At 41.5% G+C, this 13,698-nt stretch overlaps 1 protein-coding gene across 5 annotated transcripts in view; it reads right to left on the bottom strand.

Annotated features, from left to right (window-relative positions):
• Gpc6 (glypican 6) overlaps positions 1-13,698 on the bottom strand; it is a 1,085,538-nt gene that overhangs the window by 15,563 nt on the left and 1,056,277 nt on the right. For all 5 annotated transcript variants that reach the window (XM_004870814.4, XM_004870815.4, XM_087193031.1 and 2 more), the window contains one exon: positions 7,589-7,725. In XM_004870814.4, coding sequence (XP_004870871.1) covers positions 7,589-7,725 — 137 coding nt within the window. The remainder of the gene's footprint in view (positions 1-7,588; positions 7,726-13,698) is intronic.

Raw genomic sequence — 13,698 nt, 5'->3', positions numbered from 1 at the left:
GAATTAATGGGTACAGTTGTCTAGTCTCAGAAGATGAAAAGATTCTGCATATGGATACACAATGGGAATGTATTTTTTAACACCACTGAAATGCACAACACAAAATAATAAAAATGGTATATTTTATCACAATTTTAAAAAACTAAGTTTTAAGTAAACATTTTTAAAAGTTTTTGATATAGGTTAATTTTCTTCCCTTTTCATTTATCCTGGTATTACTCAAAGCATACTGTGACCTTTGGCTTTAAGGAGATTTATAAATTCTTGAAAACTGTGAAGCTAGAGGTGTCTGTGGCATTAGGAACTGCACACAATGTCACATTGAAATATGGTCAAAGGCTCACCAACTCCAACTGGGACACCTGAGATCTCTCTAGGACTTGGCAGTGTGACCACTGGCAATTCACTTAGCTAATTTATTTCATTATCCACTATGTAAGTCCAGTGCATTCTTATGCAGATTGAGTGCCAATCTTGTTCCCTAGGAGTGGCTAACAGCAGCAAAATCTGGAGCTTTAGAGCCTGAATTCCCATACAGAAGAGCGATGGGTGATGGCTCTCCTCCAGCTGGAGCCTGGGAGGCAGGAATTGGAGAACACATAGCCCATCAGTTGGTTGGTGCAGTCTGCAGAAGCTACACTCTACAACTTGGCTGCTTAACTCATTGGCAGGAGCATCCCAAACCCACCCTTTCATCGTAGGACTGAAGTCAGCAAACTACAGAGGACAGAGAAAAGACCTGTGAGCCAGTTTTCAGGGCTGCTGAGCGGTGGAACAGCAACGTGCTCCCTTCCTCCTACTGTTCAACATTTATTTCCACTTGTAAGATGTATCCAGCTTCCTCCCACCCAGGATGCTCAGGAAGACACCATCCATTCTTTCCCTCCCCAAGTATTCCTGAGGAAGGGAGGCAAGCACTTTAGAATGCCAGGTTTAACAGTTGCCAGTAACTTACTGACAGGATTCCCACCTTTCAACATGTTTGCCTGGCTAGGCACACATCGAGTAATTTACAGTTCTCTAAAATATAGTCAGAGTGCTTTGGGACAGATTCTGCATCAGGCTAGAAGAACACTGTCCTGCCAGACCTGCTGAGTCACTGTCTTGGCAAATCTCTCATCACCACGCCTCCTTCTGACTTATCCAGTCATAACTAGCTAGTTTGCCTGGTTAGTCAACGCACACAGAGGCTGCTGAGAGTGACTGATGTATTTTCTATATTCTTCTACTTCTCCTACCTCTTACAATTTACTGTGTTTACCTCATGGCCTCAGGAAGGATTTCCTTAGGGACACAGTATTTCTGTGAGAATCAGGAACCTTGAAATACAGCAGAGCTTCTGCAAAAGCTCCATCTCTAAAGGGTTCAGTTAATCCTGGTCGCTCAGCCAGCTCTTTGATCACCTCCTCCCGGCGGCATTTTAAGGAACGGACACATTGATGGTCGAACACTGGCTTACAGGGAGCAAAATCGGAAAGTTGTTTTGCCAGTTTTATGGTGAAGAGGCAGAAGTCTGAAAATGACTGATTTAGAGACTGCAAAGACCCTCAGATAATTTATGTCCCATCAGACAACCTATGTGCTGGGGGCGTGCCTCTCAGACTGCCTTCTGTTTACATTCTTCCTGCCTGTTTCATCATTGTCCATGCTCTTCTTTCCTTTTTAAATGCATTATGAGTTTAGAGAAAAAGTCCTGATGAAGAGAAAATGATCCAAAAGGGAGTTATAGATGATGTAGCTGAATGTTGACTATGTCGTTAAAAGGTAAGAATCTGAACAAAAAGGGAAGGGGCTGTGGGAACTCCCCCGTGCCTTTGTCTCTCCTGCTGTCGCCTGACGGAGGTCTCACCTGTGTATGCTAACCATATGAAAGTTTTATTTCCTTCTGAACCTCTGCTTTCCTGCCTCCCTCTCACCATTCTTCTCTAGCTCCTGTACAGACAGCTCATTCCAGCCACCAGGGCCCACAATGCCCTTCTCAGCCATGAGTGATGACAGTAAAAGTCCTCCTAGGGTCTCGAGGTTCACCCCAGGAACTTTAGAAGGCCTAGATTTGTAACCTGAACCACGAGTCCTTAATTTGTTTTCCCTTTGGTTTTCCAGATCATTATTGATTTTCCTCTGTAACTTACTAGCTTCCGTTCAGTTCCTATTTGTCTGTGTTGAGTCAATGTTCCTGTGTCTTCTTCCATTTCCCCTCAAGAAGTTGCTTAGGTCAGTGAAAAATGGGAGGTGGAGAAGTTCTACCTGCAAATTCACTTTCCTACTGGTCTCTACAGATGCATCCTGGGCTTTCTTGGCCCTTGGACACCGCTGTGAATGCCAAGGAAAATCTTTGATTAGCTCTTCTGATTAGCTCCTCTTCTTGTGATTTTGCTATGAATTACATGTTGTGGGCCCCCAAGATCCACATCTTAATTTACAATGCTGATTGATATATGTAGGTGAGAACTTAGGGAAGTTGGATGAGTGGGATTAGTGCCTTGAGAAGAAGAGGAAGGTTCGAGGTGTGTGGTACATGCTGGGAATTCCAGCGCTAGGGGTAGCTGAGGCAGGAGGATTGCAAGAGGATTGCAAATTTGAGGCCAGACTTGGCAACTTAGCAAGAACTTGTCTCAAAAAAATTAATAATAATCAATCAGGAAGAGATATGAGCTTTCTCCACCTTGTAAGGACACAGAAAGAAGGTACTCAGGGTTCTCAGGAAGAGGCCCTTCACCAAAACGTACCCTTGCTGGTCTCCCAGTCTTGGACCTCCTAGCCTTTAGAGTTGTGCAGTGCACACTTCTGTTGTTTAAATCTATGGTATTTTTGTTGTAGCAACCTGAGCTAAGACTCTTATTAAATCAAGTACTGATTAAAGATTCAGGATTCAAAGTATTCATTCTTGCCAGTTGACACAATGGCACCATCTGAGACCAGGGTTTTGGTGGACTGTCCCCTGCATCCTGAAGCCTGTGTCTTATTTCCAATTTAAAATTCTCCCTTGATGCATTTGTGAAACCTAAGCCACTTGTCAAGACAACTTTACCCTTGCCTATCTTTAGTGGGTGACATCACAACAGAACTATGTGACTTCTGGCCCATATTGCTGTTATTGTTTTTAATGTAAGAAAAGCTCCACTAAAGGAAATATCAAGAGCATCCATGAAGGTAAAGAGAAAACAAAAAGTTGTGATACATTCCCTGAGGCTGAGAATGGCAAAGTCTTATACATTCATAGGGGCTGATAAAACACAAGTAAATCTGCATTTCAGAAGCACAGTGAGCTCTGTCTTGAGTATAATTTTGTTGTTTTAAGGGCCTGTTCCGGTGACTCTGCCTTAGAACCTTGCTATTCAAAGTGTGGTCCCTGGACCAGCAAGAAAACCCCAAACTTGTTAGAAATGCAGAATCTCACACAGCTCCCCACCCCAACTTAACTGTCTTAGCTCATGCTTCTCTAAGAGAAACACCACAGGCTGCATGCGTTAAACAACAAACACTTATTTCTCACAGTTCTGGGAGATCAGAGCATCCAAGGTCAAGATGCTGGCAGCATCTGGGCTGGTGAGGGCTCTTTTCCTGGTTCGCAGATAGCTGACTGCTTGTTCTATCCTCATAGGCGTGGACAAAGACCATTCTCTTTTGTCTCTTCTTATAAAGGCACCACTCCCATTCAGGAGGGTTCCACTCTCATGACCTAATTACCTCCAAAATCCCTACCTCCAAATGCCATCACTTTGGGGATTAGGATTTCAACATTTAAATTTTGAAGGAATACAAACATTCAGCCCATAGTGCCTAATGAACCAGAACCTGGATTTTAGCAAAGTTTCCAAGAGTTCAGCCTGCACAGTAAAGTTTCCATGGGTTTAGAATTTATAAGCTGTTTTCACAGATACATCACATTGATCTTCACATTGTCACAAAAGGTTGGCAAAAGAAGAGGTTCTCTCAACTACCTTGTCCTGTTGTTAGAGTGGAGACTGAAATGCTGACTGGGCCAGAGGGTCCATCTGCAATTTCCTGCCATCCAAGGCAGAGTGTCCTCCTACCTCATCTCCTGTTGCCAGCCCTGTTTAGATAGAGGCAGAGTGAGATGGATCAGAGATGGAGTGAATGGAGATAGCAGAGGGAGGAAAGTGAGTTTGTATCCAAGATAGCCACTGCTCACAGACTCTTGACTATGGTCTCAATACAGCAGACTGCACCCTGTGGCCACCATAGTAATCGTGTCTGTGTGTGTCCTGCTCTATTACAAGTCATCATCAATTCCAGCAGGTGCCATTCATTTCATAACAGCTTTTTTGGGCAAATAACATGGCCATTGGAATAAATGGACATATCCACCATAGGAGTCATTTTGATTTCAGTAACATTAAAAGCTAAAACATATATTTTGGAATCAAGGAAGTGTGCCAAAGAGCTATGGAGGATTCTGAAAATAATAGGGAGAAATATGGGTGATGGAAGACACACTGTCAAATACTTAGGACAAAAGGGCTGCTAGAGAGAAGCAGAAGACTGCCTGAAAAGTCCAATGGATAAAACAGAAATAGAAGGAGACTTGTCTACTTCATTATAATCTTTTTTTTCTTTTTTGTTACCAGGGATACAACTTTGGTCCTTGTGCTTGCGAGGCAGCAGAGGAACCACTGAGTTAAATCTCCGGTCATGCTTCATTATAATCTTAAAATTCAAACTTCAAAGGCAAGGGGAAATGTTATTACCTGCATAAAAATTATACACATCAAAATGTAGTATGTTGATATATGTATATGTTGTGCAATGTTCAAATCAAAGTAAGCTGTCTATCTCCTCAAACATTTATCATTTCTTTGCAAAAACATTCAAAATTATTTTTTCTAGGTTTTTCTAAATCTACAATATGTTATTGTTGTCTATAGTCACTCTCTGGGCAACAGCTCACCAGGATTTCTGTCTCCTCTCCATTGGCTTAGTACTCATTGATCAGCCTCTTCCCATCAAATGAATTCTTCAACTTTCAAATTTCCTTAAGTGAAAAACTTCTCATTAATTAATTGGATTAATTAATATTTGCATGAGAAGAAATCTTCAGTTAAATTCAACTCCTCAAGTCTTTACTGGTTATTTCCTATGCTAGTAAATATAAAGTTGTAATGTTACACCTTCTAGCTGAAGAATTTGTAAAAAAGAACTAAAGGAAACCATGAAATTGTAAATTTTCACTGGTAACATAATTTGAATTGCAAATATTTGACAGCCTCATTTAAAAAATAATATACTTATTGTATAGTAAAAGATATACTGTGTTAGATTAAATTCTGGAATTCCTCCAAATGACAACTTTATTGCACAAATCTTGGCCATTTCTTCTACTGGGTAAAGTCCTCCAGTGCTTCCCCTTGGTCTCAGGATAAAATTCTAATCTGGCCCTTGAGTACTGATTCAGGCACTTCTCCACCTATGTGGTCTTTTTCTAAAACTACAAACCAATAATAGGATCCAACAGAGAGTTCCCAGATCCACTGTCCTCTCTCCAGCCACTGTGCCTTTTTGTTTGTTGCCTTCATTGTCACACCCCATAGCACTTACTCCTCAGAGCCTTGCACAGTGGCTGGGCAGAAGGAGTGTTTAATAATATTGCTGATGGATGGACAGGCTGATTGAATGATGTACTAGAACCATTCAGTCTTTTACAGAGTTCAGGATCCATTTTATTTGTTCTTTTAACATGGGGAGAAGAATATTCAGCTACTATTTAAGAAACAAGGGGTTAAGACTAGGAGACTACTGGTCTACCACGTGAAGGACTCTAGCTTTCACCTGTGTTAACTGAGTACACAGGGATTTATCATTTATCGTGTCTGGGCTCTTCTGCACAAAGAGAACTCGCTGATCATCCTGACCTCTTGTATCTCTCACTTCAATGGTCTTTATGTTCCCATTCATTTTCCTAATGGAGTCTTAGTCATTTCCCTACCCACAATTATGACCATTCTTTATGTCCTTTTGTAAGAAATTGCTTATATGCTAATACCCAGAAACCTGTGTAGCTATCTATGGGAATGCCATTCAGAACACAGCTTTCATTCTAGCCAGAGCTGGAAGGTAAACACAGATGAGCAACAGAGCAACTCGAAGAACCAAATACTTATTCATGAGGCCACCTGCTCATCCTTCCCAGTGTCATTCCGTAGTCACTGGGAAAGGACACTTTCAAAACTGTGAATTAACAGCTGAATTTGCTGTTCTCCTTCCTCAAAGGCAAGACATCAAGTTTTGTATTTTAATTTAATTTTCTTATATTACTTAATTAGCAGTGCTTGGTGTTGAACCCAGGGCCTTTGCATGCAACAACATCCGTTTTATTTTTTATTTTCAGCCAGCATCTTACTAAGTCACTAAGCTGTCCAGGGTGGGCCTGGACTTGTGATCCTCCTGCCTCAGCCTTCCAGAGTGCTGGAATTACAGGAGAATACTTAGTATTTTTTCATGTCATGTTGTTAATACCATGAACTTCCTTTGGTCCTCTCATGATCTAAAATTTGGATATTAATACTTTAGGCAACTTGAAATGAAGCTCTTTCTGAAGGTGTCTTGATTACACTTTGCTAAGGTCTTTCTGGTGTGGTTAATGATATCATTAGCAATAGATGCAAAAAAAAATTACAACATAGCAGCATGAGAAATAACACCTAATATGCACCTCACCTGAGTTCCCTGCTTACCTCTTGCAGATTTATTCTGAACTTTATGTTCGGGCTACCTTCTTGATCCCTTTAATTGCAGCTGCTTTGTATGTTTGAAACTGCCCAATAAGACCACTAATTAGGTTCTTTTCTGAGCTTCTCCACCTGCCGGTCAATCCCTTAAGATTCCTTGAGTCCACCTTACCATCTGCTTCACTCACCTGCAGCCTGGCTGCTGAGGGCTGTGACAGATTCCTGTCCTCATGTCCTGCCCTGCCTGCCAACTCCCAGCCCATGCTCCCATCCAGCTTCTCCACCCCATGAAAACCGGACCAAGTCTGCTTCTGAGCAGAATGGACAAACTCAGAAATTCCTTGTCCAGTGGCCACAGCATTGGTCAACACAGAGCAGCCCTCTTAAGAGGAGGCCCTGAGAGGATTTTCCAAGGCAAGGGCCTGGTTGACCTCTTCTCCATTAGTCCTTTGGCTATTTTCTTTTACCTTTTCAGTAAACACTTCAATTTTTTTCCTTCAAGGATGAAAATATTAAGTTGAATTTTCATTTGCTGTTTAACTTGTGGAAAAAAGAAGAGCTCTGCCAATTTAACTGTGGATGAAAATAGCTCTGCTATCTTAAAGTCATTAAGCAAATGTAAAATGGCGCTTTGTGATCGCAGGCTTTGTTAATCTGGCATCTGTCACCGTCCCTCCACCCTCGTCCAGAGGCCAGGCATTTGGAACAAGGATTTCAAATGGCACCTAGAGAGTAAGTGCTCCCAGGTGCCCATCAAAGCTGCCACTCAACAGCTGTCGCCTAGTGATGCCGGGTCCCTCCACCCTCTGCTGCTTTTTGCATAAACAAGTCTGCAGAGTTGTGCCAAGAGAGTCCTCCAGGCCTGTGCGCTCTGCCCCGGCCCAGCGCCCGAGTCTCACCTGGCTTTGCTGTGCCCGTTCCAGCATTCCTCCTCGTTGGACGTGCCCGCCGTCACACTCTCATCCTTGCAGATGGTGTAGGGCAGTGACGACCAGACCTTTTTAGAGAGCCTCAATTTCTCTTTTATGTCTGTGACCTGATCGAGAAACCAAGGAAAGTGAGTGAATACCCTCCGCACGCTCTGCTCACTTCTACACAAGGATGCAACGCAGGTGAAGAAGGTTACAGAACCTGTGATGTGAGTGACACAACTGTTGCATTTAAGAGAGAGACAGGATGAGCAGGGTTCATTGCCAAGAGGAGCCATCCCACCCCCAGTCTTCTGCTAGCATCTAGCAGGGAGTGCTTAGGTAATTGGTTCTTTGTTTTCCTTTTTTCTGTGCTTCCATCCTTTGAATTAAAAACTTAGGAAGCATTTCACCTGGCTTCTGGTCCCTCTCCTGCTGAGAGTCCCTACTGCAAACACCTAAGTATATGCTTCAGAACTCATTTGTCTGGATAGCACATGAATGCTCCAAAACAATGCAGTGAGAGATGAAACACCTTCCCCAGTGGCCTACTTGTTCCTGCAAGAAAGAAACCTTGGCACTAATTCAGCTGCTGGCAACTTCCGCTCTAGTGCAGTTGATGGGCTCATACCACACACGCTCGGATGGTGAGCAGTAAGCCAAACGCAATACAAAATCTCCAGCACCCAAAGAGAGGCAGTCCTTTGAAATACCGGTGGGGGTGCAACACACAGCCTGGGTAAGGCTGGCAGGAACAGCTCGGTACAGGCCCTTGGGTGCTCTCAGGCTTGGCTCTAACTTCTTATCTGTGACAAGGGTAGGGACAGGGATTCAGTCCCCTTGTGCTCCATAATAAACATGTTTGTTGGTGCAGCCAGAGTCCCGATTTCCTGTTCTGTCTGTGCAAACACTGGGGAAGCCATGGATGGACACAATGCATCTGTTATGGGTTCAACTGTGTCCCTACAAATTCATATCTTTTGAACTTCTGACCCAACATATCTCAGCATGTGACCTTGTTTTGAGATTGTGTCTACCAAGGAGAGGAGTGAAAGTGAAGTCATTAGGATTGGCCCTAATTTGACACGACTAGTGTTTCATAAAGAGGGGATATTTGGACACAGGGACATGTGGGGGTGCAGGGCAGATGACATGGAGAGACACAGGAAGCCACACCCATCTACAAGCCAAGGACAGAGGCCTAAAATGCATCCTTTCCTCACAGCCCTCAGAAGAACAAACCCTACAAACACCTTGACTTCAGACGTCTGACCCCAAGACTGTGAGACAACACCTTCCTGTGGCTTTCAGTCATCCAATTTGTGGTACTTTGTTACAGCAGCCCTAGAAAACTCATACGGATGCATGGGTTCAAACACTGGGGAAGCATTTGAATTTCAAAGTGCCTCCCAAGGAGTGCTTATTAATTACAAAGGGAAAACTGGCAACTTCACAGTGCTCTGTGAAACTTGGCAGGCAGGCAAGTGGTCAAAGTGTTGTGGACTCCCTGATTGTTATGCTAAGAAAGACACAAGACAAGGCAGCCAGATCTCATCCCCTGAATCTACTCGGGAGGACACCTCAGACCAGCTCAAACTGGGCACATTCCGGAAAAACAGCTCGCCTCTAGTTCACAGTGTCAGTCACCCAGGGCAAGAACATGTCACAATGTTGCTATTCTATGAGAAACCCAGACTACACATGATTTTAAGAGGAAAGAGAGAGGGTAGCAAACCGGGAGGTAGACTTTGTGAGATGAAAAAGGATCTGAGGAGAAGACAGGGTGAGGGGAAGCATAAGTAAAAATGATCAGGAGGAGATATGTACATGTGCCTATTCTCCGGGAGGAGTGTAATTGTTACATGTCACAAACATATACTACCAATAAAACAAGAAAGAGAAGTTGTAAGAATTGTAAGACAAATCACAATTATTCCCAGGGAGAATAATTATGCAAGTCACATCTGATAAAGGATTTGTATTCAGAATTTATAAACTCTAAGAAAAATAACAAAAAAAGGGCAAGAAAAGACTAAAGATTTCTTTCAGATTAAGAAGTAGGAGACATGATATTCAAATACAGCACATGATTCTGGATTAAATGTTAGGTCAAAAAATAATGGTCATTAAGGGCATTATTGAGACAGTGGGCAAATTTTGTATGCTAACTCCTTATATTAGATAATAATATTATATATCTGTTAAATTTCTTGAATATGAAATTATATTGTGGCAATGTATGAGAATATCTTGCTCTTAGGAGATACACACTAGAGTACTCAGAATGCTCTGTAATAATTCAATAATAATAAATTATAAGTATTAGTATGGGCTATATACATGTCTATAGAAAGTAAATGTGGCAGTTTTAAAATAATTATAATTTAACAACTAATGATTTAATAATTGGGGAACCTGGAGAGTGGAGACTTTTTCTTAAAATGCAATTTTTAGTAAATTTGAATTTTTTTCAAAATTAAGCATGTGAGAAAAAACCCCTCACATTTTATTTGTTCTGCACGGTATCAAGTTTGGGGTCCCCAACCTTCCATAAGGGCTACCACTCCTAGGCCACTCATTCCCACTCTCTTTAACACAAACCACCAAGAAAAAAATAGTGTTCCATGTTTATATTTAGTTAGTGAAAAGATCACCATCTGCAAGACTGCAAAACTGTCACACAGTGTGACACACAGTGTGTTACTCTGTCTCACAATAAAGCACAAGAAGAATGAACACTGAGAATCTCACCTTCAACCAGATATACCGATAAGAATACAATTGCACCATGTACCACTAGTATCTTCTCTTTTAATAGTTGCCAAATTTCACTGGGAGCTGTTGTGTTACTCCTTTATTTTATTTTATCATTTTACTTTACTGTGCTGGTTATAGAACTCAGAGCACTGTACATGCTAGACAAGCACTCTGCCACTGAGTTATATTCCCAGCCCTTTTCATTTTGAGACCAAGTCTTACTAAGTTACTAAGTTGCTAACGCTAAATAGTAGAGGGTTCCAGTAACGCCCGCTCTTCACCCTGAATGGGTGGGAAGCGTTGCGGAGCTGCCTTTGGCCACGTGGACAGTGGGCTTGCGGGTCCTCTCCACTTGCTCACCACAGCACATTTTATAACCCCAACGTGCCCCCCTGCTATTTCCGGAGCTCCGAGTTTCCACTGTGCAGCTGAAGGAGATAACAGGAAAGGAGCTGTGAGAAATGTAAATGCTGTTTTAACATTCTGCAGCGAAGGCGGCCAGTTCACCTCCAGACTGTGAGGGGAGGCAGGCAGCTGAACAAATGGGCACTGTTCGCCACTGGGAAAGGACATGCCTTTGATTCCAAACGAGGTCCAAACCATTGCCGTTTATTTTACAGTATTGGGAAAGTTTTTCAATTCTCACACTGTTCAGAAATAGAATTCTCATTTTACGTAGTTTTTGATTTCTGAATGATGTATGTAACTGCTGCGCCATAGTTCCAGTCTTGAGTTTTGCTTTGTTTTGTTTTGTTTCCCGGGAATTTAAGTGTACAAAACTGTGAGTTAAGCTGTATGTTAGCAAGCCCTCTTAGTACAAGCACAGTACCGACAGTCACTGTGAGCCCTAATTCATTAATAATACAAACCTGATGGAAGCAGAAACTGGAATAAAACACAAAATTTTGAACAATATCTTTTCTCTGCTTCTCAAATAAGCTGTTCTAGTATGAATTAATTCTCATGAATACTTGTAAATGGGATTCACCATTGGTCCAAGAATGCATTAACAGTACTCTTAAGTAGTAATTAGTAGTAAGACTCAGTGGTTATATTTTTACCACCTATGCTATTGACAGATTCTGAAAGTTAAACCTTTGTTAGTCCATAGGAATCCAATCTAAATATATACTGTTGGGGTTCAAAAGGGAAACTTGAGCCCTCTTTTAGGATTTATCTGGAGTTTATTCTGATTTCTGATAATGTTAACTACTATCTTCAGTAGAGACGCACACTCTGAATTTAAGTACTATCCAAAAGTCCACAAAAACCTGATTCCATAGGAAGACAATGCTACCATTCTCATGGACCCTTTTACGCAACTGTACAATTAGACACAAGAAGGCAGAGAGTGCCAAAGTTGAAGGATTATTAAAAACAGCGATTAGTAAAATCAAAGAGTAGAAAGGGCTATTCAAGTACTCTTATCTGACAACTTCACATAAGAAATAATCTTGCCCCAAATACTTTACATGAATCCCATCACATTTCTGACTTAAATTCCAGTTTACAGGATATAGTAGGAATAGAAGAATAAAACCAAGTAACACCATAAATAAATGATCAGACACATCCAATGAATGAGACCTTCCATAGACAAATGGCTTTAACTCTTCTAAAGAACATGAGTAAATAAATAAATCAATAAAAGCAGGAAGACTCTTCTGGATGAAAAGAAACTCCAAAAACATAACAGCCAAATGCCACTTATCTGACCTTCACTGAATCCTGAACTTGGAGGCAGGTACCCAGCTATAAGAAAGAGTTTTGAGATAATCAGGAAGTTTTGAATATGGATGAGATAGTAGTTGATATAATTTTTAACTTTTTTAAAGTGTGATCATGATATTGTGGCTGTGTAGGAGCTTTTAAGAAAATTCATGCTGAGATATTTAAGGATAAATGTCATTGTGTCTTAAAAGTAGCAAAAAACTCAACCAACGCTGACTCTATACAAAGGGTATATGAATGTTCATTTTGCTACTTTGCAGCTATTTCCATATTGTTTGAAAATGTTAAAATAATGAAAAGTTGGGAAAGAAGAGTTTGTTGTGAAGGCACATGGCTTTTAAGGGCCTGGCTGGATTCAGCATAGGGCAGTCACTGATCCACAAAAATGTGGCCTAACTGTGAGTTTTCACTCAGCTGAGCACTCTCATTCAATCTTCCCAACTCTTTTGTCTGTGCTGAAAACTTATTATCATTATATGCTTTCTGCCGCAGGCACGCAGGGGCTTACAGAGGCGAGGAGATTTGTCACACGTGTAGTAAACGGTGCAGACGAGATTCCAGTTCGAATGTTGACTTCGAGAGTGTTGCTCTTAACCACCAGGCTTAATGAGCCTCATCGCTCGGAGTCCTGGCTTTGGATTGGTGGTAAGGCTCTGCGTGACTCAGAATGAAAACATTGAACCTTTTATTGCTATTTTTTAAATGTAAGAATACAAGAGGAATTAAGTTTTCCTAATATGTAATCTAGAGCTTGACATTTCAGGGCCTACGGTGATGGCCACTTCTCAGTCATCCTCTCCCAGAGGGGAGGGCCACACTGGTACCTCTGCCTCTTTAATTACCCTGCCACTGGTGTGTGCAAACAGCATGTATGTGGTTAAATGCATGTGTGGATTAGATGACTTAATTTTAAGTATTTCATTTATGGAACCGTGGCTTAAAATGACTTTTGAAAAGAAACTTTGGATTTGTTGCATTTCAAACAATTCAAGCACAAGTGAACAATAATAAAATAGCAGGCAAATTATAGCAGTTCCTATCACAAAGGCTTTATTCCAAGACCCTCATGGATGAGCAAAACCACTGAGAGTACAAATCCTTTATATACTGAATTTTTCCTATACCTACATACCTATGGTAAAGTTTAATTTATAAATTAAATATAGGATTAACAATAGCTCATGATAACATGGAACAATCGTATACTATCCTGGCCTAAAGTTATGTCAGTGTGGTCTTTCTATCTGTAGAAATTGCTTATTGTACTGTGTTCACTCTTCTTGTGGCACAAGGTCCCTGACTGAAGAAAGGAAGTGAGGTCGACAGTCTGGCAGTATGACATAGTGAGAATAACACAGCCAAGGAGTGTGGTCTGCTTTGAGTGACCCTTGATCCTGGAGCCCGGACCATGTTGGAAGGGTAGCATGTGTAGTGTGGATGTGAAGCTCGACAAAGGGAAGCCTCCTGTCCTTCGTGGGGTGGGGCAGTGTGGTGTGAGGTTTCATCATGCTACTCAAAATATGCACAGTTTAAAACATATGAATTGTTCCTTTCTGGAATTTTCCATTACATATTTTTCACCCATGGTTGACTGCAGGTAACTGAAACTGTAG

Source organism: Heterocephalus glaber, unplaced genomic scaffold, assembly GCF_053883595.1.
Source record: "Heterocephalus glaber isolate CG9 unplaced genomic scaffold, H.glaber_assembly_v1.0 deba00001577, whole genome shotgun sequence".
Classification (NCBI taxonomy): domain Eukaryota; kingdom Metazoa; phylum Chordata; class Mammalia; order Rodentia; family Bathyergidae; genus Heterocephalus; species Heterocephalus glaber.
This window is presented reverse-complemented; position numbering and strand designations above follow the sequence as displayed.